The sequence below is a fragment of the Setaria italica genome, chromosome I (assembly GCF_000263155.2).
Source record: "Setaria italica strain Yugu1 chromosome I, Setaria_italica_v2.0, whole genome shotgun sequence".
Taxonomy (NCBI): Eukaryota; Viridiplantae; Streptophyta; class Magnoliopsida; order Poales; family Poaceae; genus Setaria; species Setaria italica.
Genome location: NC_028450.1, coordinates 39,434,366 through 39,458,471, shown reverse-complemented (window position 1 = coordinate 39,458,471; position 24,106 = coordinate 39,434,366). Strand labels below are relative to the sequence as shown.

The window sequence follows — 24,106 nt, the reverse complement described above, 5'->3', positions numbered from 1 at the left end:
CAAGTCTACAACAATGATTCATGGTTATCCACAACGGAAACACGATCAGGATCAGTAAACCGGAAAGGTTAAATCATGTATTATTCCGGTGAGACAGCCGTGCTGCCCTTATTTTACAGGTGCAAAGGAAAGGAAATTACATTTTACCATCGAGTTCGTCGCTGATCTCCGGTGCCTTAAGTGAAAGCACCGTGCTCTCAGTTAAATCTAACACTGTACATGAGTATGTGAAAATCTGTCAAGGATCAGTAGCCGGCAGCCTGCTCCGGACTTTGTGTTCAGGCTTATGAGTGCTCTCAAAATCAATATGAACAAACGCCCGCTCGACTTCAGGCAGCTTCTCGATCTTCTCCTGCAGTGATTCGCCAATGGTGTGCGCCTCTCGTAGCGGCATGTCCTCTGAGAGTTCAATGTCAACCTGCGTTGTCATAAAAGTAGATCATACCATGAGAACAAAAATGGCACCACACCAACAAGACATGGGAAGGACACAAAGTTTGCTACCGTTCTTCTAACGGTAAGTTGTTAACTGACCTCAACGAAGTAGAGAACTCCGAAGCTGTAAGCTCTAACAGTGTCAACCCGCTTGACTCGTGTGTCATGCTTCATGGCGAGGTAGGTCAGCATCTGCAGCATCTCTGGGGGGGCACATCGGCCCACTAGGGTAACTGGAGCAAAATAAAATACAGGTCAGATGCTGTCAAGCTGATCAGGCACTCAGATGACTACTGATGCATAACTTTCTCTGCTGAACAATAGTCATAATCACTATAGTAACCGGCAACAGCAAGAGGATAATCAATCTTACATCTATGACTTAGTTAGCTTTTAAGTGAAGTTTTCTTTTTTTCGTTTTTTTATCAGCTATCCCAGGCTCAGTGTTCCTAAATGGGGGAATAAAGCACTTCTAGAATTTCATGACACTTGGGAACGCAAAGAATTTTGGAAGTACCTGCATTTTCTAACACGGTTTTGGACCAGTTCACAATGGTATATACAGCAAGCAGTACAGCCCCCGCGGGGTCGATCCACCATACGAATTTGTCCCCAAGAACAGCAGCCACCAGACCGACAACATTGGTTATCACATCAAAATAGTGATCCTGGATGGCACAAGTACAGCTGAATTTAAATAGCAAATTTGATATCAGTTAAATTATGTATTCAACTAAACTAATGCCAAACATCTAGTTTATGTTCATGTATGCCAAACAGCTAGTGTATGTTCATTTATGACAAACAGCTAGTGTATGTTCATGTACTCTGGTCAAGGCAAGTATTCATACCTTTGCATAAGCCCGGACAATGCTGTTTCCTGAACTCTTGCAGTAAAACCAGAGAGCAAGTTTCACAGCAGTTGCTGAAAGCATGATGGAGTACAACCATATTAGCTGCTCTGATGTCATCTTCGCGCCAGGTTTATTCTCCACCAATTGCTCAATAGCTTTGACCAAGACCTGGAAACCTAATATATTGACGAAAAAACTCATTTTAGTCATTACTCATTTGTACAGACATTTCTACATTGCATTTGTTTGACAGATAGTAAAAGTTAAACATTTCTTGATAGAGGAATTAAGTCTTAGAGATGGAGATCTGCCATTGCAAAGATGCCAATACCCAGAGTTGCCATGATGGCCGCGAAGACGATGATCCCAACAGGCTGAACACGCAACTTCCCAATTGGGTACATGTAAATGTTCACTCTCTTCATGGAAAGGTGTGTGAACCAAAGGATACCGCCGGCCATTAAATCGAGCAACGAATCAAGCGTTGACGCTGCAATTGCCATGGACCCTGTCCTGATCGTAGCATACACCTGCCAATTTTGCAGCACAAATGCATCAGCGTAAAGGCTTCAGTTCTGATCGGTGCCCATGACGCGAGAAATTACCTTAAAAACCAGTAGCACAATATTGGTGTAATTGGAAATCTTCATGGCGAACTCGCTCTGCTTCTGCTCCACCATGTCATCGAAGGCCCCATGATCCGAGCCATCCGAGTCGAATTCGCCGGGCATGCAGAGCGCCTCCACCTCCTCGAAGGTTCTCAGGGTCGCGAGCTGCTTCTCGTAGTACTCCCTCTCACCTACACGGCACGCAGGTGGGGAATCGAAGCCCCCATGGATGTTGATGGCTGATGGCTACTGACTAGCTTCAAATTGAGCTGCCAAGCTGGCGCTGCATGCTGAGTTACCTTGGGAAAGGCCTCTGGCGCGGGCGAGGTCGGCGTCGGCGGGGCGCTCGGGGTCGAGCCCGGCGCGCACCTTGTCGGGCAGCCGCGCCAGGAAGCTGCTGCGCAGCGACCGGGCCGAGTCCCGGCGCCGCATAGACGGGGGACGGCCGCCGGCGCCCAGCAGCGGGGCCCTCCGGTCGTCGCCCTCCATGATAGTATCGGTGCCGGCGGGTCCGCTGACACGCTCTGTTGGCAAATTCTCTTTTTGTAAGGTTCTTTCTGTGACAGTGAGGTCTTGGGTGTTTGGGATTCTAGTTTATCCAATTTTAGTGGTAATCTACGATGTTTAGAGGCAAGTCACCTATAAGTGGTGTCCTCAGCAACTTTTCAGCAGCACCGAAGAATGAAACCTGTGCATGGCAAGTATAGCTGCCATTCAGTACGAGTCAAGAGGCGTCAAGAAGTTACAGCCCAGATACAGGACTGACTAGTCTCTCCATAGGGCAAACTTTTGATGAGATCACTAGATAGGCTGATGTTGTGCGTGCCCAATTTGCATAGCTCAAACTGTTTAGTTTACCCATGCTCCCATAAAGATGCTCAATGTGCAAGGCTTGCACATATTAAACGATCAGCTGACCTCAAATAGTTAAATTTTGAGTGGGTGTCCCAAGAAATTGCTTGTTCTCCTCGATTAAATTCGTAACGTTAGTAAAATGCATAGGCGGTACATGAAGGGGTGTCATCCAGATCCTTAAACTCTGAAAATGAGATCTAAATCTCCATAATCCGTGTTAAACTGCATGCATCGCACGCTAACTGTACGATGACGTGGACCTGCTTTGTGGAGCCCACATGACAGGTCAACCTGCCTTTCCCCTCCCTTCCTCTCTCTCCCCACGATGGAGATCAAGCTACCCGTGACAGAGTTAGCCCGGCCGGCGGCCTCGGCCTCGCGCTAGAGGGACGGCGGCAGCGGCCAGGCCTATGGGAGCGGGAGGAGCGGATGGCCACGACGCCCCGCACGGGTGGAACGAACGGCGACGGGCCCACGTAGGAGGGATGGCGGCGGCGGCTGGGCGCGGGAGGAGTGGGCGGCGGCGGCGGTCGGGCTTGGGAGCGGGAGGATTGAAGGAGCCAACGACCGCGATGGCTCCACGTGGGTGGAGGGAATGGCGGCGGGCCCGAGCAGGAGGGACGACGGCGACTATTGGGTGCATGAGGAATGAGTGGCGGTGACCAGGCTCGGGCGTACGGTGGCCCTGCCGAGGACGACGGCGGTCGGGGCCGTCTGCTCCTCACGCTCCCGTGGGCCGAGCCGCCGCCGCCGTCGCCGTCCCTCTCGCGCGAGGCCGCGGCCGCCGGCCGGACTAGCTCCGTCATGGGAGCTCGATCTCCATCGTGTGGAGAGAGAGAAAGAGAAGAAGGAAGGCAAGCTGATTTGACATGTGAGCCCCACATAGCAGGTCCACGTCATCGTACAGTGCCACGCGTGCAGTTTAACATGGATTATGGAGATTTGAACCTCATGTGAACCGATTAGCAGGTTTAGGGACTTCGATGTACATTTTTAGAGTTTGGGGACTTGGATTACACCCGTCATGTACCTCCCGTGCATTTTTTACTCAAACGTCCCTAAGGGCCTGTTCGCTTCAGCTTATAAGTCGGTTGAAAAGCTGAAACGGCTGATTTATTGTGAAAGGAAAACACTGTTTGGTGGAGTAGCACTTGCTTTAGTCGTTGACATTTTTAGTGGTTCACGTCAAAGCAAACTGTATCGTATTGACTTCATCAACCGAAACCGGCCCAATTTGTGCCGCTGCGGCTTCATGTTTTTGTTTCTTTTTTCTCTTGAAAACCTTTGCTATTGACTTCATCGGCTTGCTATGTCAAACAAGATTTTCGCCAGCAACCTTCGGATACGATTTCGTAGTTGACATCGTCACATCGATGCGATCCATCCCGTCCGTCCATTCCACGCATCCCCTCCTCCGCCGAACACTCGGACTCAAACCCCACCTCTCGCCGTCGGCGAGCGCCGCCGTTGAGGCATCGCCGATGACCACCTCCGGCGCACCCACGCCCCAACGCTTCAAGCGCTCCTCCCCAAGGAAGAAGTCGCAGCTAAGAAGCCGCCGCCTCGCCGCCGGAGAGGCCGAGGCTTCGAAGGCCTCGGCGTTGGCCAGAGCGCCGCTTCCCGCACCGCTGGAGGTGGACGCGGTGCCGCCTGTTGGGCGCGCATTGCCGCGACAGTTCTTCGAGGTGGATGCCCTCGACCTCGCCCCCCGCCTCCTCGGCAAGCTCCTGCGCCGCGACGAAGTTGTCCTCCGCATCACCGAGGTTGTTGTTCTTCAGAAATCTCGCATTTTCCGTATGATCAAGATTTTGTTCTGTTGCAACGGCGCCAGGCTAAATTTCCCCTCCATATCATCTCTCTTTGTTTGGAAAAATGCTTCTCTTTGATGGTAAACTTAGTGAAGCATCATTGCAGTTATGATTGATATTCTGAAATTTCCCTTTTTTGAAATGGATTCTAACATTTTCCTGTGTATGCTTTGATTCAGGTGGAGGCCTACAGGCCAAATGATTCCGCATGCCACGGCCGGTTCGGCATCACCGCGAGGACTGCCCCAGTGGTAGGATTGGTGCCTCCTTGCATTCTTCTTTTGGGCATCACAAATTTGCGGGACTGAAATTTGAGCTTTGCGCTAAAATCTTTGCATCTTTGAGTGTAGTTTGGACCGGGAGGCCATGCATATGTGTATCTATGCTATGGGCTCCACATGATGCTCAATGTCGTTGCCGACTTGGAGGGAGTTGGTGCTGCTGTTTTGATCCGGTCATGTTCTCCGGTTAGCGGTATGCTCCATCTTTAAAAGAAATTTACAGAGAGCAAATGAAATGTCATATCTATGCATTGTGGCCTTATGTTTGGTAACTTTTGTTGCAGTTTGCTAGTACCATAAGATATGATACAATTACAGTCTCACATTAACTTGCTGGTACCATAATGGTTGATGTTAGGTGCTGAGGTCATGCCGGAGTTCCTATATATGGTTCTTGCTTTGCTGCGCTTTCTTTTTCCTTATGGTGAACTCTGCATACATAAATTGAATTGCTTGTTTTCAAATCTGTACAAACCTGTAGGAATTTCTACCACTAGATAGTTATGTGACCTCCCAGCTTATCTAGTTAGGAACTCTGCATACATCAATTGAATTGCTTATTTTCAAACCTGTACAAACTCTTACTTTAAGTTTACCTTTTTCACATCTCCCAGCTTGAAAAGGAAATTAGAAATTTCTACCACTGGATGGTTATGTGATCATGTAGGATATGCTGAGCTGTTTTGCTCACTTGTCTCCCAACATTTTTTTTTTCTTCATGTTTCTCCAGATTCGAATTAGAAAAGTACTCAAGTCTTGTTGGTTGGACAACTGGAGTACAACCTTTGTCCCAAAATTCCAATTCTACAAACTGAGCGGCATGCTCCCACTACAAATTGTAGTTCCTTTATTTTTCAGTTATAAAGGTCTTCCTGTGGTTTCAGGTTTTCAGCGTCTCTTGTCTTATCAATGCAAGCGTATATAAAGCACTTTAAGCTGGACATAAATCAATTTCTTGAAATTGTTTAGGCCTTGAAACAATTCAGTGGCGCCGTGGTCAACAAACTGAGAAACCAGTCCTACTTACAGGACCAGGAAAGGTATGTGCCTCTTCCCTTGGTTACCAGGTTCTTGTTTTCTTACTGTTCCTACACTACTGTGTTAGTATAAGATTTCTGTCTACCGTATTCAGGTTGGGCAAGCTCTGGGTCTATCCACTGATTGGTCGAACCATCCTCTTTACACACCTGGTATGCTTGGCTGATCTCCAACATCGCCCAGAATCGCTGGCACTGGTTCATTTTGTTCACCTAGTAATGATCTGTTTACCCTCTCAGGTGGGTTGGAAGTGTTGGACGGACCAGAGCCGGATGGCATTTTGGTTGGTCCCCGCGTCGGCATCGAATACGCATCTCCGGAGCATGTCGCCGCGCCCTGGAGGTTCGCCATTGCCGGCACTCCGTGGATCAGCGCCCCCAAAAATACCCTTCGGCCACGCTGAAGACCTGTAGGTACTAGGTAGTAGGGGGAAGCTTGAGGTCGAGGATGAACGAAGCGGTGTCTCGCAACAAACAGCTCGAGTCCAATTCCCCGTTTAACCCAAAATGTTCATTTGTCTGTTGTATTTTGTTCGAAAACAAAGGGTGGATGTCTAAACCTTGCTCCGTTTTTTTTGCTGCTTGCTCGTGGAAATCGCCGGATTACTCGCGGTCCGGATTTGTGTTGAAGTTGGTACCAAAAATAAAATAAAATAAAAATAAATAAACGACGCCTGAGAGATTCGAACTCTCGCGGGGAAACCCCATGTACTTAGCAGGCACACGCCTTAACCACTCGGCCAAAGCGTCGTTTGATGAAAGCGTTCCTTACGTGTACGTGTAGTAGATAATGTAAATCCATAACACAACAAATGATCCGCTATGGATTTAGAGACCAGTTCTTCCTGCCCAAGCCCACCGGAGCAAATTTTCTCATAGAGTTCTGTCCTTTGAATTTTGAAAGTGCACCTGTTCGTAACAGAACAGTAGAATCTAAATGAAACGGAAAAAAGAGGGAAAAAGAAAAATAATAGAAGAGCCCAAAGCACATAATAACGGAATAAAAAGCACATAGTCCTGGGTGGAGATGGATGGGTTGCTCAAAAGCTTTGGCTGCGTCGAGATTTGGTGGAATTCCTTTACGGCGCAGGTAAAATCGTAGGGCTCTAGTATTGTGTTCATATCTTCAGGCTATGAGAGGCCTGAAGGTTCAAGCCTATGGGTTTGAAGGGGTGATGCACGTCTTACATATTGCAGCTAGGATTTGGTGCTTAAGGAGAAGTTGGGAAGGTGATTTATTTACTCGTCGCATGCATCTTCTCATTGAGCTTTAGGTTAGATGAAAAACATGTGCATCTGCAGGGTTTCATAGCTATTTGATTTCTCATTTTGCTTGCAATTTTGCAATTTGCCGATGCAATTGAGTGACTGTTCATTCTGAATCATCTTTTGATTGAAAGAAATGCAGGTTAGATGCATATATGAGCATTTTTAGGTTGGCACTAGTTTGGTTTCTTGTATCTTGCAAAATGCATTACCAAATATCTTTCATAAGTTTGTTCTGCTTTGTCTCGTATTCCCAATTGATGCCGTGATGATTAACTGCATTGTGTCTGAAGCTATGAAACGAGATTGCACGTTTGGGTTTGTGCTGTTATCAGGATCATGGAGTGGTATCTTATGTTGATTACATGCATTATGGTTTTCAGTCTTAGATTACTAGTAATTTTATCTCTCTGTGGAAGAAATGATAACCTGTCAGGTTGTCACTCTGTCAGTTTGTTAAGTTTTCCAAAAGACAGGTTTCTCTGAAATGTTTATTTCATCAAAAATTTTAAACTGCTTTGCTCTCTATTTTGAAAAATTGATAACGGTTATTGTGCTTACCTTGTTATACTTAGTCTTTGTCCGCGTGTTTCTTGGCTATAACATAAACTGTTGTGCCTACCAATAACCTGATCTTTAGTTTAACACATACAAACCTTTTGTTCTTGTAGCTGTTTAAAGAAATTTGCTACATTTTTCAATGGTAAGTGAAATTTCTGGTTGCAGGCAGTTTCTATTAATATTCTTTTTAGTTAGTTCTTTCTGCTAGTTAATCTTTACTTCTACCGAGTATACTATTCTATTCAATTCTGAACAATATAAAATAAAAATGCCAGCTGTAATTTACCCTCTTTTTTTTTAGAATTACATGCCTTTGGGTTACTGCTTTTGCAGAACAAAGTTGTGCTGTTTAAGTCATGTAGCTACCTGATTCCAGCATATGCACAGCGGGAATTGATCTCACAAACTATTTTGATCCTCAAATTGTTGCATAGTAATTTGTTACCTTTTTTAATTTCAAGGTCTTTCTTGTAACATGTATAATATGGTACTCATACTTTTTTTTTGTTGAAAAGTGAGCATGTGGTATTCTTCTGGAGGGTTTTAGTTTTTAGTCTATCCTTATGTTACTCTAATAGTTTACCCTTCATGAAAGATCCACGCCATAGTAAATCACTCATGCATCTTTAAATTGAACATTAGACGGTAAATAAGCATACGCAGGATTACAACCATCTGTTTTTCAGTTGCTTATAGCACAAATCTGAAGGACTTGTAAATTAGACATTTTACTACATTTTTTAGTGCATATTTTATTATAATATTCATTAGACGGTAAATACGCACACGCAGGATTTCATCCATCTGATTTTTCAGTTGCTTATAGCAAGGATTGAAAGGGATGTAAATTAGACATTTACTACATTTGTTAGTGCATATTTTATTATTCATTAGATGGTAAATAAGCATACGTAGGATTACAGCCATCTGGTTTTCAGATGCTTATAGCAAGGATTGAAAGGGCTTGTAAATTAGACATTTTAATACATTTGTGAGTGCACATTTTATTTTTGAAGCATCTCATATCACATGCCAAGCCTGTTTAATTATTCTTTGCTGGTTGGCATCGGGCATGCGGGAAGTGAATATCTGATGTACTGTTTTGTGAACCTAGGGAAGGGAACCCTTATCAATACACAACCTTTACCGTTATTGTAATTCATGCCATCATTTAAAGATAATTTCCGTATTTTTCAATAATGGTTGAATTTTCCTAATGTTCTCTGTACAAAATAATTTATTTGTTTAATTTAAGACCTTGGGCGTAAATATCAGTAAGGACCTATGGTACCATATTCCTTATAGTTAATGTTTTTATTAGTGTCTATGCCTTTTTTCTAGTACATCAAATCTTGTGGTCTCCTAATAGGACGTCGTGTCTAGTTCTACGAGACATTGTTTGTGTTGGAAAAGGTTAGGCATTTCTGGAAAACTCATGCTCAACTTTGCATACTAGAGACTTAGTTCTCGGCCTCCCTGTCGCTGATTGCAAGCCATTTCCCAGCTATTCCGGATTTATCTTAGCCGAGAAAAACTACTCTAGTAGATTTATCTAAGCTTAACATCTTCACCAGTTGGTAGCCTACTCTAACCAAACTTCGTTGTATAAAGCGCGCTACAAAAGTCCATACTACAAGGTGTTTGTTAAGCTATGTTACTATCTTTCGTGGAGCCTATTGTAACAAAATTTCTTCGTATCTGCAGGTTACAACTGTCCATTCCACATGGCGTTCGTAGCAAAAGGTGACACACTATTGAGGAGACCAATTCATCCAATTTGTCGACAAATTCATAAGACAGGTCTTGTTTGTCGCCTCCAAAACTCACAATTCAAACCTGCAGGACATTGCGGCTAGATCAGACACATTATCATGTCATGAATAAGCGGACTGATCAAGTTCGGTGGAGTGCAGAAATGTCAATACGTCTACAAGTTCCGTGGAGTGCAGAATATTGTGATTACGTTGTGAATTTGAAAATGTTAGCTCAATATAATGCAGAACTAGATGCTGAATTGTGAAATAATATAGCGTTGAATAGATTAATTCACAGCTAAGAAAAGCACTGCTCACTCTGTTCCAAATTATAGTTCTTTTTAGATTTGTCCTAAGTCATGTTTAACTTTGACCAAGTTTATAGAAAATATATTAATATACAATATCCAATAGATGCACTAAAAAAATTTTCATGGTCTATCTAGTGAAAATATTTTGATGCTGTAGATATCTATATGCAGTTTTCTATAAATTTGGTCAAAGCTAGAGAAGTTTGACTTAGGACAAAGTTAGAACTTACAATTTGGAATAGCGGGAGTACGTTGCAAATGCTTTCTAACATGTAAAAACTTGGAAGTTAACTCAAAATATGTGGGAACAACTATGAACATGGCTGCTGAACAGACTACAGACAAAAGGAGAGTAAAACTTAATATATCAAAACAAATTTCAGTAGCAACAGAAAGGTTACTTTGTTCCATAAAAGTAAAGTGTAGAGTCCTTCATGAGTGAAATATGGAACAGAAGGAATGATACCTTAGTTATCACAGCCCAGTACACCACAAGACAATAAGGTTGTTGGAGCACGAGGAGGCAGATGATACCCAAAATGGTACAATTTTCCTACAGATCCTCACGCCTGCAAGTCCTTACACTTTTAAGACTTCAACTGTCCATAACTTGTTTCTGGTACATTAATGAATACGGTTATATCAGCTATCAATTCTGAAGTTTTGTAAGAGAAAACTATGGTACATATGGCCAACATAAATCACCATATACAAACATTGGCATTGAATAGTGGTACGAACTAGAATATATTACCATGTACAAGTAGTCATGCAGGGTATAATTTTTGTTATTGAGCGGGGTATTAGCATGCCAGTAAAACTAACAGCACATCCTAATGAAACTACAAGGGACAGTAACCTCTTAGCTCTGAAATTGTTTTATAACTGACCAAACGACAACACTGGCAGTTCAGATAACTTTAACCATGCAAAAACAACAGCAGCAGTTTTGAAAAGGACACAATCTAATCATTTTTAAATTTTTACACACTCCTTGGAAAATCAGAAATGAAACGTATTTGATAGACTGGCTTTGCCACTGAAATATAGTCACGCCTAACCTAAGCGCCCACAACTTTCTACCATGCACAAGCACCCCATATGCACAATTCCATGAAAGCTCTTCCCTACTTCCAAAAAAGCAGATAAATTAATAGAGAAAAATCAAAAGGCTCAGATTTTCAGTAGATAATGCAATAACAGCATAACGAGATGATTATGTTACAACTATACACAACTAGTCTTGCACCATGTTTACTTAAGCTAATACAGAAACTATAGTATAATTAGCCTGTTAATAGGCTTGGACCAGTCCTGTCTTTTTGAAGATTTCTTAAGGGCTGGGTCGACATAAAGTTCTGTCATGGGCTGTCTTCTGTCAGTTCATGACCAGTAGCAAGTAGCAACCCTTGCACCACATTTATCCCCAGTTGCCATTCACTGCTTTATGGACAAAATAGGACCTCTGAACTAGCGCAATTCCACTGGAGAAAATACTAAATCACTTAGTTGGCATGTGCCAATTACCCATGGGGCCCGCACAGTGGCAGATAAGGGATTGTGCAAAATTACAATGCAAGGAAAAGATTGTCCCAGATGATAACATGTATATGGTATGTGTGCACACTCGATGAATGTTTCCAAATCATCAGTTCTCCAAAAATGAAAGGTCATAGATATATGAAAGTACATCAAAACTACAAATGACCGAATACCCAATATAAGCTCATCTCAATCCAGGCACGCATTTGGACTTGGACTGGGGCTTTCTACACAACTCAACTAGTCAACAGACATTTTAGTACACTTAGGCCATTCTTGTCCCCTGGAATTAGAAAGCCCATAATAGCTCTGCTCTTAATTCTAAATATATGCCAATCCTCCCAGGCCATCGTTTGGACTTAGAATGGACCATGGGCACATATTAATAGAACTTCTACAAGCTTGAGCAGGGATTTGACCCGTTAGCAGCCTAACCTACAACTACGATAAGAACTAGCTATTGTGCAAATGGGTGACCATTGCATTGAGGTTGTAAATGCCAGACATCCACAAATAAGATATAAACCATCGGACGGTTAAAGCAATTCTAAAGTTATTTGAGATTAAGATAGTAATAGCAGGAAAAAATTATCGTTGGACAAAATTTCAGGTAAACACCAGCAGCTGCCACATTATGAGGACGTTGAGCACTGGAGTTTGGCAGGGGCCAAAAGTCTCACCTTGCTGAATGTAAGAGGGATGGGCTAATTGGTCTCGATCTCCATAGGTTTGGTAGTGATCTCCTGTAACAAGTGGGGGTGAGTGGGGGGTGTGCGTGTGCGTGTGTGAGGGGGTGTGTGGGGTTTTGTGTTCGTGAGTCTATGTATGACTCTTTCTTCTCCTATTAATACAATGATATGCAGCTCTCCTGCGTGTTCGAGGAAAAAAAATCAGGAATACTCTCTCAAAAAGAATAATCAGCAAAAACAAATTCAGACAAATATCCATGATCAATGTTGACAGGACCATTATCAAAGACCGGTTGAGGTACGGAAATGATAGGGGCTTAAGTAGCAGCACACCTGCATTTCGTCACTCACCTCATGTTCAATGACAGCCCAAAATGTAGCATGATGGATCACAATTTTGGTAGAAACTTCTGGTGATGCCAACATAGGTCTGCAATGAAAATATACTTCAAAACATAAGACAAACGATTGCCATTGTCAACACATATACCTAAAATCATACTCTTGTACCTAAGCTCTTACTATCCATCGTACTCCGCAAAGAAATGTATATTCTAGTTCTTAGATATTGCAATTTGTTTAGGCATAAAAGATGTCTACATAGCTTACTAAAACTCACATAATCATTAATAATCTAAGAAGACAAACAAACAACTCACACTTCTATTATTCATCTATATTGCAAGTTTATGTACTGAATAACAAAACTCACCAACAAGTCCAGCTGACAATTTATCATAAAACAAGACATCAAAGCAAATACAGGTCGGCTTGTGGGTGGTGTTTTTGGCAGGAATTCAGTTTCCGCAGACACTGTCACTTCCACTTTGCTATCATTCTTGCTTTACAGTACCAAGCAAGCTAGGAAATCAACTAGAGTATGCTATGCTACAAAAATTGCACATATACGCAAGCCGAAGCATAGTTTAACACAAACCAGGATAAAAATTGATTCAATATGGTACAAATCGAACAATTGATCATGCCAAATACGGGCACGCTGCCAAGGATACGGACACGCACGCATCATACATCTGATTTGCGATGAAATGACACACGCACGCGAGTACCTCAGTACCATCAAACCGTTTATTATCTAAAACCAAATGAAATACGAGCCACAACAATTTCTGACAGACACAAACAACGTCACCAGCCAAACACGGGATATTTAAGTATTTGCCACCGTTGCAAATGGCACTCCTTCATTTGCCACTTTTACGGGAGCTTCTACTGTTTTGCCATCGCGAACGAAACGAAGCAACTGATTTGCCATTTTTGCTGACGTGGCACGCCACGTCCCCGCGACCGCGTGTGTTAGGGGTGCCAAAAGACCGGGATGCCCTCGTCTTTCTCCTCCGTTACCCCCCCGGCTAACAGACCCGACACCATCCCCTTCCCCGTCTCCACTTCTCCCCCCAGGCCTCCCTCCTCCCTGCCTCCCCGACGAAAAACCCTAGGTCTAGAGCGGCGGCGACGGCGGCGACTGAGGCCATCCATCTCCCATTCCCCATCTCCCCCGTTCCCCATCTCCCCTCTTCCCCATCTCCCCCCTTCCTTCCCTGCGCAGCGGGTCACCAGCGCCCCCCCCCCCGCTAGTCGTCCCTTCTTCCCCCATCCGCCACGCGCAAGCCATGTCGCAGGTTGGAGCGTAATCAAGTGTGAGGAGGCCGGTTGTAGATGCTCTTGTCGGTGAGGAGACGGGCTTACCTTTGATCCAGTGCCCTTTGTGCCGTAGGGCACGGGTAGTTGAGCGGCGCACACAGCAAGATTCGGTGAACTACGGTCGGATATACATAAAATGTCCAAGGAATGATAGATGGGTGAGTTTGATTTCGGTTTTTTAGTTTCGGCATTTGCATTTGATGCTAGACTCATTTTCTTGACTTGATGTTCAGATTGCAGATAAATGTGAGTACTACAGGTGGCAAAGGTTTTATTTCAAAGATTTGGTTGATGCCAAGGTGATTGAAGTGCTTAATTGGGGGAAAGTTGATGACCAAGTTGATGACCAAGAAGTTGAGTCCATGGGGCGTGCAGAGAGGGCAGTTGCAAGTTTGAAATTTGAGAAGGAAGCCATGGAGACCAAGATGGATAAAATGATGAATGCTTTGTTGCTGTTGACTATGTTGCTTGTAGGATTTATGGGTGTTATTGTTGGGAACATGTTGAAGTAGTAGAAACATTTGTGTTGTTGTTGTTGTTGGACTCATTTGTATTGTGTCTTGGTGTAATCAATGAAAAATCACTTTTATTTTTGGATCACTGTGTTGATTCCTGAATTTCATTCATGGCCAACAGACATTGTTCATGGCAAACAAATACAGTTGACAACCAAATAGGTCATGGCAGACAAATACATCTTCATTGCCAATAGAATTTGTCCATGAGCAATGGCCGAGCAATATAGTTAATGTCAAACAGATATACTTGACAGCCAAATAGACATTGTTGATAGGGTTACAGATAGTTCATGGCCAAACACAAGAGGATAGTTCATGGCCAACACAAGAGCATAATTCATGGCCAACAGAAAAGCATAATTCATGGCCAAACATGATAGACATTGTTCATGGCCAAAGACACAGACATTGTTCATGGCCTAACAAACAAAAGTGACACACAGACATTGTTGGACTCATTTCTTTGGCGTCTTCTTCACTTTGGTCGCCAGCACCTTCCTTGGGGTCATCTTCTTGCCAACTTTTGGTGCTGCTGGTGCCACCACTTCTAATGGTACAGGTTCAAAATCAGCAGCTTCTTCAGCAGGTGGGTCTGGTGGTGCCTCCAAAGCAAGTCTCCTGTGCAATGTAAGAGGCTCTTAGCTGCTGCAGTACACATATTATTGAAAATGTTGTTGTGTAGATGCAATACCAACCTCTTAGTCCTGGATGCTGATGCTTGCAGATGTTGTTGTGCCTGAGCTGCAGCTTCAGCTTCTTCCCTAGCTGCTTTCCTAGCTGCTTTCCTTGCTGATGCTGCTGCAATTGCTTCAGCCTCTTCCCTAGCTGCTGCAGCTCTTGTCCTTGGTGTCCTTTGTGGTGGAACTGGGTCTGGTTCAGCAGCTTCTTCATGGTTGTCATGGTTGGCCTTCTTCCTTCCTGGCTTCACTGCTGCTTTCTTGGTCCTCTTCCTGTAAAATAAGATTAGTAGTTAGTCATGGCAATATTAGAGCACAAACAAATGATTGGCTTAGTACATACCTTTTCTTGGTCCCAGTGAGCCCACAGTGCCTACTGCCCTTCCTGTGACCCTTTTCACCACAGGCTGCACATATGGATTGCCTAGTAGGCTTACCTGACCTCTCCAAGCAAGAGGGAATTCTGTTCTTCCTCTGCCTACCAATGCCTCTCTTCTTCCCTATAGGTGGCAATAGTTTGAAGTCCTTTGCAACTTCAGGCCATTGACTCCTATCTGTGATGTTAGGCCACCCAGCATCATATGCTTGTCTAAATCTTTGCACAGAATATGCCATGTCCACAAACTTTTCATAATCTGGCTGCCTCACAGTGGTTATAACAGCCAATGCATGGGGGCAAGGCTTACCAGTAACCTGCCATTCTCTACATGTACAGCTCTGTTCATTTAGATAGACCACATGTCTTCTTACTTCCTCATCCTTGTATATCTCAGTCACCTCAGCTTGATGTGGCAATCCTTTGGTGACCTTTAAGTGTCCTATCCCCTTTGAGGCAGCATTAAGTTGATGAATCACAGCAGGGAGAATAACTCCATTTAAAGCTCTTCCAATCCTCCTCCTCCTTTCAAACATGACCACACCTTTCTCTCTGATAGCATCTACCAAACAGTGTAGTGGCAGGTCCTTGAATTCTTTGATCCATGCATTCCAACACTCAGCCAAATTGTTCAGGATGTAGTCACATTTGATGTCCGGAGAGAACTTGGATCTGGCCTACAACAGATTATGGTGCTCTTCTAACCATTTTCCTACCTCAGGGCTAGCTTCCAAGACTTTACTCATAAAATAATTGTGCTTTCCAGCTGAGTAAGCTCTTGCAGCAGGCCACATGTTTTCAGCATATACATTTCCTGTGAACTTCTTCTTCATGTTTTCCATCAAGTGCCTAAAACATTCCCTCTGTTCAGCCCATGGAAAAACATGCTTGACAGCAGATTCTAGGCCCTTGCAAGCATCAGTACAAATAGCCATTCTTGGAAGTACCCCAATGGCCTTGCCTAACTGCTCCATGAACCAAATCCAATTGTCCTTGGTCTCTGAATCAAAAAACCCAAAGGCCAAAGGGAACATCCAATTATGACCATATAAAGCTAAGGCTGCAGGCATATGTCCATTCCACTGCCCATTCAAAGCTGTGGAGTCTATACTAATGTAAGGTCTGCACCCATACAAGAACCCATCTATACTACCTCTGAAAGCACAAAAAAATCTGTTGAAATGGTGCTTCTCTCCAACTTTGACAGTATCTATCTCAACTACACTACCAGGCTGCCTCAACTCCACTTCTGCCTTAAACCTATACAACAAATCAAATGAATCATCCCACTTACCAAATAATTTGTTAGCTGCTCTCTGCCTACCATACCAAACTGTCTGGTAGTTGATCTTAATCTTGTACTTGTCCTCCAATGCTTCCTTCACATCTGCAGCACCCATTCCAGGCTTCCTCTTGAGCAAAGGTATGGCCCTCTCAGCCACCCATGTTTGATTGGTCATTCTGCCCAGCACTCTGCTTCTTGAAGCACACTTATGAAGCTCATTGTTTATTTGGACCTACAGGACATAAAGATTTGTTAGCTCAAGATCAAACAAATAGTAAGGCTAAGTTAGTCAAACATTACAACACATGTAAGTTAGTAAATGTACCCTGACAGAACCATCAGCTTTTGTTCTAGCTCTAATAACTCATGGACACCCTTTAGCCAAGCAATGCCCCCTGAATCTTTCTTTGTCTGACTTCTCAGTTCCCAGCTCAAACTCATTGACTATAGCATGCTGCCTCACTGCCAATCTAAAATCTACCATGTTAGGGTAGATTGTGCCCACCCTCATGTCTGGGTTGTCTCTATCCCACTCAAGTATTGGCTCTGAAGGTTCATTGTCATCAACATTAATTCCAGCCTCATGCATCTCTGCTTGTACATCAGGAGGAATGTCAGGGATAGCAGGGTCATCTTCTGTTGCTGCTTGTGCTGCTGCCTGAGCTGCTGCCTCATCTGCTGCTTTGAAGCCCATTGCCTCATAAACCTTGTCCTCATCAGCCAAAACATAAGCTTCACCATCTTGTTGAGTCTCTGGCAATATAGTCAGTGTACTCCAATCAACAATTTCTGGTTGGGCTTGCTCATGTTGTGCTGGAGATGTACAATATTCACTTGCACCTTCATTTGTTACTCTAGAAGTCCCTAATCCAGAATTGCCTACTGACCCTGCACAACTGTTAACATTCTGGTACCCTTCATTCCATCTATCCACAACTTCTACCCTAACATTTGCTACTCCAACATTCCATCTGTGCTTAATCATTGACTCAAAATGCTCATTTTTTCTAACCTTCCACTCAGCTTCACTGTCAACATCCACAGACCACACTGCAATTGTCTGACTAGATCCCCAGTATATTTTGCTAGCCATATCAACAACAAAACTATCCAGATTATACCCACTGCATCTATCAAACCACAGCACATGTTCTTGTTCATCAATTTCTACAATACCAGACTCCGCACATGTCTTATACTTTTCAACCTTAACCACTATTCTAAATGCATTTCCAGGATCAATCCTGGTATAATAATGAAAATAACAAAATACGGAGTTAGAAACATCCAACTCCTCTGAGGCAAACACTTTAAGAGGGGATGGTTTGCGGCTTACCAGGGAGGAGGCTCCATTGTTGACCTGTTGGCGCAGGGAGGAACAACAGGAGATGGGGAACGGGGTAGATGGGGAAGGGGATGGGGAAGGGGAGATGGATGGCCGCCACCGCCTCCGCCGCCTCAGTCGCCGCTGCCACCGCCGCCGCTCTAGACCTAGGGTTTTTCGTCGGGGAGGCAGGGAGGAGGGAGGCCTGGGGGGAGAAGGGGAGAAGTGGAGACGGGGAAGGGGATGGCGTCGGGTCTGTTAGCCGGGGGGGGGGGGTAACGGAGGAGAAAGACGAGAGCATCCCGGTCTTTTGGCACCCCTAACACACGCGATCGCGGGGACGTGGCGTGCCACGTCAGCAAAAATGGCAAATCAGTTGCTTCGTTTCGTTCGCAATGGCAAAACAGTAGAAGCTCCCGTAAAAGTGGCAAATGAAGGAGTGCCATTTGCAACGGTGGCAAATACTTAAATATACCGCCAAACACGACAACCAAACCCAGAAAAAAAAATGGATCGACGCAGCATCGATCCAGCAACGGATGCAGGAGAATACGAACACGCGCACGCAAAACCCTAGATCCGCCTTGCGCATCAAACGCGGCAGGCACGCCTGCACCATCAAACCCTAGATTATCTCGGACAAAAAAAACCTGGACGGCACCAACTTCAATGGCGAGAGGAGAGGCGCTCGAACTCGAAGCTGGGACCGATCAGGAAGGAGAGGCACCTGAACTCGACGACGGAGCCCAGGAGTCGAGGAGGGGCGAGCACCGCTATGGCGGAGACCGCGAGCGGCGCGGCTCTGCGGGTGCGGACGCCGACGGCGAGGTGGGGCGGGGAAGCGGCATCTAGGGTTTCACCCGTCTCCGTCTCCCACACGCGGATTGGGAATTGGGATGACTCGCTCCGACCTCCGAGTCGAGAAGATCATGCGCGGAAAATTCCGGGGTGGGGATCGGGGATGTCGGTTGCCGGCCGCGAGCTGGCGAGCAAGGAGCTTGAAGCGTAAGCCATTCTGTCAGGTGGGCCCAGAATCCAGGTAGACAAATTGACCTCCTGTTCTGATTTTGCGGGCCCAGACACAACCATCGCTGATTTTCTTTTATTTTTCTAAATTGGCCGGTTTAACCACCGACCATTCCCACACTGACGTCATCTCTTCGCTCCTCTCGTACAGTCGTGGTGGAAGCGCACTCGCCGGTGACCGGCCGGCCGAGCCACAACGGATCGAGCCGCCACGTTTCTGCTGGCATCTCTCGCGAGAAATCAAGTAATCAAATGGGCATGGCCCGCCCGCGACAGTTTGGGCGCTGTCACGTTTTCCCGGCTTGCAAACCGCGTGCCAGCGTGAGGCCGCCGAACAGGTTACGCGGCGGACTTGAGCTGGCGTATCCAGGTAAGCCGGTGCCGGTGGTGTTCTTGGGCAGGCAGAGAAGACGAGGCCACGTTCTCGCTGGTACGGCCGTTGAAAATACGAGCAAATCAAGGTGGCACGTGGAATGTCAAGTCCAAGAAGGTTCTCACGACTATGAGCCTTTTTCCGAACGAATCTGAGTTCCAGAAGAAGGCGGTAAATGGAAGTTGAGGTATTTCTTTGTGAACGATACACGTCTCATTATGAATCGGAGTATCTCGAAACATATCGATGTGTATCGTTTTCTCGCTGGCTGCTGTTGGGCAAATCAAATACTCTGAGAGATCCCTGATCGAAATATTCATTTGATGGTATGAGGCGAGAATGAGTAGCGAGTCACAATTGACAACAAAAAAAAAAAAGGGTTAATGACTCGATCTTTTCTACTCTTCTTCCATGATTAACCCATTAAAGCCTTGCGCCCAAAGTCATGTGCTTGATCTGATTGGTTACGTGTGTATATAAAAATCAACTTCCAAGATGGCGACTGCTCGGAAAGGGGTGGATGTGGATCAGATACGTCATTGGCTAGCTGGAGAATAAGGATGCCATGTCACCCCTCACTTTTCCTTCAATCACACCTAGCAGCCTGCACACCATGACAGATGTCCCGGACCCCAGGGTCAAACCGCTCCGGTAAGCAAAGATGTTCACCCACCGGCACGGTCAATTGAGCAAGCAGAAAACGTGAACAGTTACGAGCATGGACTTGTTCTTCTTCCTCGCAAAGCAAACTAAAATACTAGTGTATCCTAACTTCGCCAAACGAAGATACCTACGAAACCCACAGCACTTCACCGCTTGCGTGTACGAACAAGGAAAAACAACTTGCAAGCTGCAGCCGCAAGAGCACATGCTGCAAACGCACAAGCCAAGTGGCTCTATATAAAGCGAGCAAGCAGTAGAAGGCTACCGCCACTACACAAACACAACCGTGACATCTCGGCATCACACGCGCATTCACACGCACCTCCCTTATTCCATTGCCAGCAGCATCCTCTCGATCCCCTCTCGCCGCCGATCGACCGGCCGGTAGCCATGGACACCGCCGCCTTCCTGTCGCTCTCGCCGGAGCTCCGCGACGCGCTCGTCAAGGTCGCCGTGTTCGTGTTCGTCCAGGGACTGGTCTACCTCATCCTCCGCAGCTCGTCCGACGTCTTCTCCAAGGACGGCAGGCTCAGGTCCCTCAGCTTCCGGCCCATGCGGTCCATGAGCGTCAGGCGCGTGCTGGCGCCGCTCTCCGACGTCCCCGTCGGCACCGACGAGCCCTCCACGTCACCGTCGCTGTCCTCCGCGGCGTCGCGCCGCAGGGCTAGCCGTGAGGATTGAGATGCCCGGAGCGGGTGAAGGTGGTGCACCTGACCGGGCAAGCTAGGTAGTTTGGTCATTCTGAATTGTAATTTGTTTGTTATACGGTTGAAGGGAATAGTATGAGTTTTAATGTAATGTAAGGGGAATAGATGTAATCTTGTAGATATATTGATTAAAAAGAATTGGAGAAGTGGATTATTTGATTCTTTACAGAATGTTTGCTGTTTTCTTCTTGTGAACACACTATTTGTGGCTCTTGCTGGAAATGATCTAGAAGAACAATTAAATTGGAAGACTAGATTATTGAAAAGCCCTTCTCCATACTTCAATAACTGTCTATGAATGTGTACTCTTGGATCAAATTTTATCTAATTCCAACGGTGCATTTTTCTGAAGGTAGAAGCACAGACAAATGGAAAATCTGGTACAGAAAGGACAGAGGAATTGGAAAACTGGATTATTTTGGGGTTTTTTATATACAACATGCATGATTGCTCTATCTTCTTGAGAATATAGCTGTTGGCTTCCGTGTTATAAGCAGAACATCTGTACCATTTGAGGAATTCATTCGGAATATCGAAACAGTATTATTAACCAGCTCTGCTCTGTTTTTTTTTAGATAAAGGATAAAATCAAGCCTACTATATCCATATGGTGGATATATACAGCTAAAGGGTTATAAAGAGTTCTTAGACTCTAATCCAAAAAAAAAAGAGGAGCTCAAAAACACAAGAAAGAAAACTCTTAAGACAAAGAAAGACCATTAGAAGACTAAACTTCAATCTTCTTTTTTCGTCCATGTTTCAACCTTGTGTTGTCTTTATGCAGTAACAATCCATCACATCTCTTGTCTGCTTAGAAACTTAATGTTGGACCCATCCTGTTACAAAATTTGTCTTCTATTGCTCGCCAAACCTTGTTGTGCAGAAACCATGAAAACAGACTCCGCCTAAATAATGAATGCTGGGCCAGAGGACCTCCAAGGCAACGCCTCCAAGGAGGACACGACGTCGAAGACGCCATCGCCGCCCATCCAGCTGTGATAAGGAGCTGAAATATAGCTTTATTGATTTGGTTGTGACTTAGTATATGAAGAGATCATCCGAATCTCTCTATATACATTTTGCAGTACAATATCAGTTGCAGGGCTTAGGTGTTTAGTCATTTGTTCGCCTGGATCATTTCTCTAACTTCATCCATCACAAGCCAAGCTTTATGGCCTCCTATTACTTCTGCTTTCCATTCTCCATCCTTCCATAACTGTATAGGATGTGTAGTTTAGGATCAACAATTCGAGTTTTCGAATGATATAGGGATGGGAATTAAATGATGGGAGAATGTGGTGGTACCTGAATAGTTGGCATTTTCTGAAGGTATATGTACAGACAAATGGAAAAGCAGTATGCAAAGCACAGAGAAAGGTAAATCAGATGCTTTCAGAGTCATTTTAAATCAAGGAATAAAAAATTTAGTCACTCTAAATCAATAACAATCTTGTGAATAAACTCTAGAATTTGCTGACTTACAGTTATATTCCCTCTTTTTACCACCGTTTGTGGAACTTGGTTGACATCAACAAAGTAAAACCTGACTCTGCAACAGAAATTTGAAGGAATATTTAATCCAACAAATCATTAACACATTCCACAATATGGTATGCATATATTCAGAGCTTGGGAACAGTTTACAGGATAACAGATCAATATGACAGAACTGGAAATTGTGCCAATCCACAGAGGTGCAGTGAATTTACACCAACCCTGGATATTCCCCTGCTATCTTCTCCAGCCTGGGCTTCAGGTAAATGCATTTCCGGCACCAACTAGCCATCCTGGCAACAATAAACAACATCTCGACTTACTGATGAAGTATTATAATATATCTAGAGCGGAGCATCTCAGTGATCTCACTATCTCAGTTGTACTATAACAACAATCAGTATCTAATCATTGGCCACACACCAGACAGGTCCATGGAGTTGAGTAATTTAAGAAGCCAAAGAATCGTTAGGTCAGGCAGCATGGTAGCAGTTTTCGTACCAGTCGATGACGACGGCGTGGTTGTTCTCGACGGACCACCTGAGCGCGTCGTCGAGCTTGTCCATGCTGTCGATCTCCTCCATCTCCACCGGCTTGGACACGTCCCAGAAGTATGCGCCCGCCCTGACCCTCTGCCCGCGCTCCCTCCTCCCCCTCTCCCTCCCGACGCCGTTCCACAGCCACAGGACCCGCCCGGCCGCCCCGCCGCCGACGGTCGAGCAAGCGGCTGACGAGTGCGGGTGCGGCGATGCCGCCGCCGCGGCCTCCCGCACGCAGAGCGCGCGCGGGCTCGGCGCGAGGAGCGCCATTGGTTCCGGATGCCGCTGCGACGGTGACCGGCAGGATTCAGAGGGAGATGGGGCTGTGGCGTTCGGGTGGGCGGCGGAGCAGAGGATGGGGGTATATGCGTCGAATCGGAGAAGGCGAAAGTGGCGACGGGAGGCGAGAGTTGATCGAGCTGTGGGATCGGAAGCGGTGGCTTATCCAGTGAGAAGAGTAGAAGAGAAGATTCGTAGTACTCGTAGCCGCGATGGGCGCGGACGTGGCTGTGGGGTCAAAAGCGTCGGGCCGTCGTCGTCTGGGCCCAGCGGATCGTAAAATATCTCGAGATCTTTTGCGTGCGTACCTACCTTTTTTTGGTTCGAGAGCAATCTAATCCAGTATCCCTCGAGTCGGAGTGTGGGCTGCAGCCCATTAAAGTCCAAGCCTCGGGGTCCAAGGGCAGGAAAATGGGCCCTATATGAGGTCCAAACCACTGTTCAAAAAGAGGCTGTCGAATGCGTTTCCGGGCCGCTTCACTTGGGCCCCATTCCCTCTCTGTTTTCATTTGAAGCTCACGCAAGTCACGCTCCAAACTTCTTCGCTTCGAGAGTCGAGACGATCTACGAGCTAGTCCACTCGACGTAATCGACAGAGGGAGACGGAGTGGAAAGTACTACAGTCTCCAGAAGACATCAGGCCGGTGACCGGACCATACTGGGCAAATCAGTACAGTACTTCAGTAGTACGGTACGGGCACCGTAGTACGATCCAGCAGACCAGCAGGACCGAAGCGGCGTTTGCTTACTTTTGCTTATTTTTAGCATGTGTCACATCAAATGTTTAGATACTAATTAGAAGTATTAAACGTAGACTATTTACAAAATCCATTACATAAGTGGAGGCTAAACGGGGTGACTAATCTCTAAAGCCTAATTAAGCCAGGTTAGCGCGGCGGCTCAGGGCCTCGGCACGGATGACGGCTGACGGAAATGGCTACGCCTCTCGGCGGACCGAAGGCCGCGACGAACAGTGAAGAAGAACGTGCGGCGGATACAGACCAAGGAGGGGAGAGGGGAGGGAAAGGGAGAGGGATTTAATGTTTCTCAATTGAAAAAGAAATGTAAGGGAAATGATATTGTTTGCTGAATCGGTAGAAAAGAGTTTTTTTTCTTCCCAATGCTCTTTTATATGACATTATCGAAGTGGCGATGGATTTTCGCGATCTGGTGGAGTTG

General features: G+C 45.4%; 4 protein-coding genes, 1 long non-coding RNA gene and 1 other non-coding gene across 6 annotated transcripts; 2 read left to right on the top strand and 4 right to left on the bottom strand.

The window, feature by feature from the left end:
- Positions 1-48: 48 nt before the first annotated feature.
- LOC101766687 (metal tolerance protein 3) lies at positions 49-2,468 on the bottom strand. The gene is made up of 7 exons (XM_004954031.3): positions 2,197-2,468; positions 1,895-2,088; positions 1,621-1,819; positions 1,287-1,465; positions 953-1,103; positions 535-668; positions 49-418 (listed from the first exon to the last, which is right to left on the bottom strand). The coding sequence occupies exons 1-7, from the start codon at positions 2,384-2,386 to the stop codon at positions 239-241; spliced, it is 1,227 nt and encodes a 408-aa protein (XP_004954088.1). The 5' UTR covers positions 2,387-2,468; the 3' UTR covers positions 49-238.
- Positions 2,469-4,060: 1,592 nt separating this feature from the next.
- LOC101765866 (DNA-3-methyladenine glycosylase) lies at positions 4,061-6,454 on the top strand. Its single transcript, XM_004954029.2, has 6 exons — positions 4,061-4,515; positions 4,740-4,811; positions 4,911-5,034; positions 5,811-5,881; positions 5,974-6,031; positions 6,119-6,454. The coding sequence occupies exons 1-6, from the start codon at positions 4,126-4,128 to the stop codon at positions 6,280-6,282; spliced, it is 879 nt and encodes a 292-aa protein (XP_004954086.1). The 5' UTR covers positions 4,061-4,125; the 3' UTR covers positions 6,283-6,454.
- A 92-nt stretch (positions 6,455-6,546) lies between these two features.
- TRNAS-GCU lies at positions 6,547-6,628 on the bottom strand. The gene has a single exon. It is a non-coding gene; the product is annotated as a tRNA-Ser (tRNA).
- A 3,495-nt stretch (positions 6,629-10,123) lies between these two features.
- Positions 10,124-18,837, bottom strand: LOC111256104. Its single transcript, XR_002676150.1, has 3 exons — positions 18,574-18,837; positions 12,353-12,431; positions 10,124-10,386 (listed from the first exon to the last, which is right to left on the bottom strand). It is a non-coding gene; the product is annotated as an uncharacterized LOC111256104 (long non-coding RNA).
- Positions 18,838-20,159: 1,322 nt separating this feature from the next.
- On the top strand, positions 20,160-20,786 carry LOC101765457. The gene has a single exon (XM_004954028.3). The coding sequence runs from the start codon at positions 20,299-20,301 to the stop codon at positions 20,587-20,589; it is 291 nt and encodes a 96-aa protein (XP_004954085.1). The 5' UTR covers positions 20,160-20,298; the 3' UTR covers positions 20,590-20,786.
- Positions 20,787-21,134: 348 nt separating this feature from the next.
- LOC101765063 (thioredoxin-like 3-1, chloroplastic) lies at positions 21,135-23,076 on the bottom strand. Its single transcript, XM_004954027.3, has 5 exons — positions 22,611-23,076; positions 22,331-22,402; positions 22,098-22,164; positions 21,921-21,938; positions 21,135-21,831 (listed from the first exon to the last, which is right to left on the bottom strand). Exons 1-5 carry the CDS (start codon positions 22,916-22,918, stop codon positions 21,733-21,735), a joined length of 564 nt encoding a protein of 187 aa, XP_004954084.1. The 5' UTR covers positions 22,919-23,076; the 3' UTR covers positions 21,135-21,732.
- Between the last annotated feature and the right edge of the window lie 1,030 nt (positions 23,077-24,106).

Bases quoted from the DNA above. Each gene is read 5' to 3' on its own strand.
- LOC101766687 (XM_004954031.3), bottom strand. From the start codon at position 2,386: ATGGAGGGCGACGACCGGAGGGCCCCGCTGCTGGGCGCCGGCGGCCGT. The intron at 669-952 runs GTACTTCCAAAA...ATTTTGCTCCAG, and splicing joins AACCGTGTTAGAAAATGCAG to TTACCCTAGTGGGCCGATGT. The intron at 419-534 runs GTCAGTTAACAA...ATGACAACGCAG, and splicing joins GAGTTCTCTACTTCGTTGAG to GTTGACATTGAACTCTCAGA.
- LOC101765457 (XM_004954028.3), top strand. From the start codon at position 20,299: ATGGACACCGCCGCCTTCCTGTCGCTCTCGCCGGAGCTCCGCGACGCG.
- LOC101765866 (XM_004954029.2), top strand. From the start codon at position 4,126: ATGCGATCCATCCCGTCCGTCCATTCCACGCATCCCCTCCTCCGCCGA. The intron at 4,516-4,739 runs GTTGTTGTTCTT...GCTTTGATTCAG, and splicing joins TTGTCCTCCGCATCACCGAG to GTGGAGGCCTACAGGCCAAA. The intron at 6,032-6,118 runs GTATGCTTGGCT...TTACCCTCTCAG, and splicing joins CCATCCTCTTTACACACCTG to GTGGGTTGGAAGTGTTGGAC.
- LOC101765063 (XM_004954027.3), bottom strand. From the start codon at position 22,918: ATGGCGCTCCTCGCGCCGAGCCCGCGCGCGCTCTGCGTGCGGGAGGCC. The intron at 22,403-22,610 runs GTACGAAAACTG...TATTGTTGCCAG, and splicing joins CACGCCGTCGTCATCGACTG to GATGGCTAGTTGGTGCCGGA. The intron at 22,165-22,330 runs GTTGGTGTAAAT...TTTCTGTTGCAG, and splicing joins ATAGCAGGGGAATATCCAGG to AGTCAGGTTTTACTTTGTTG.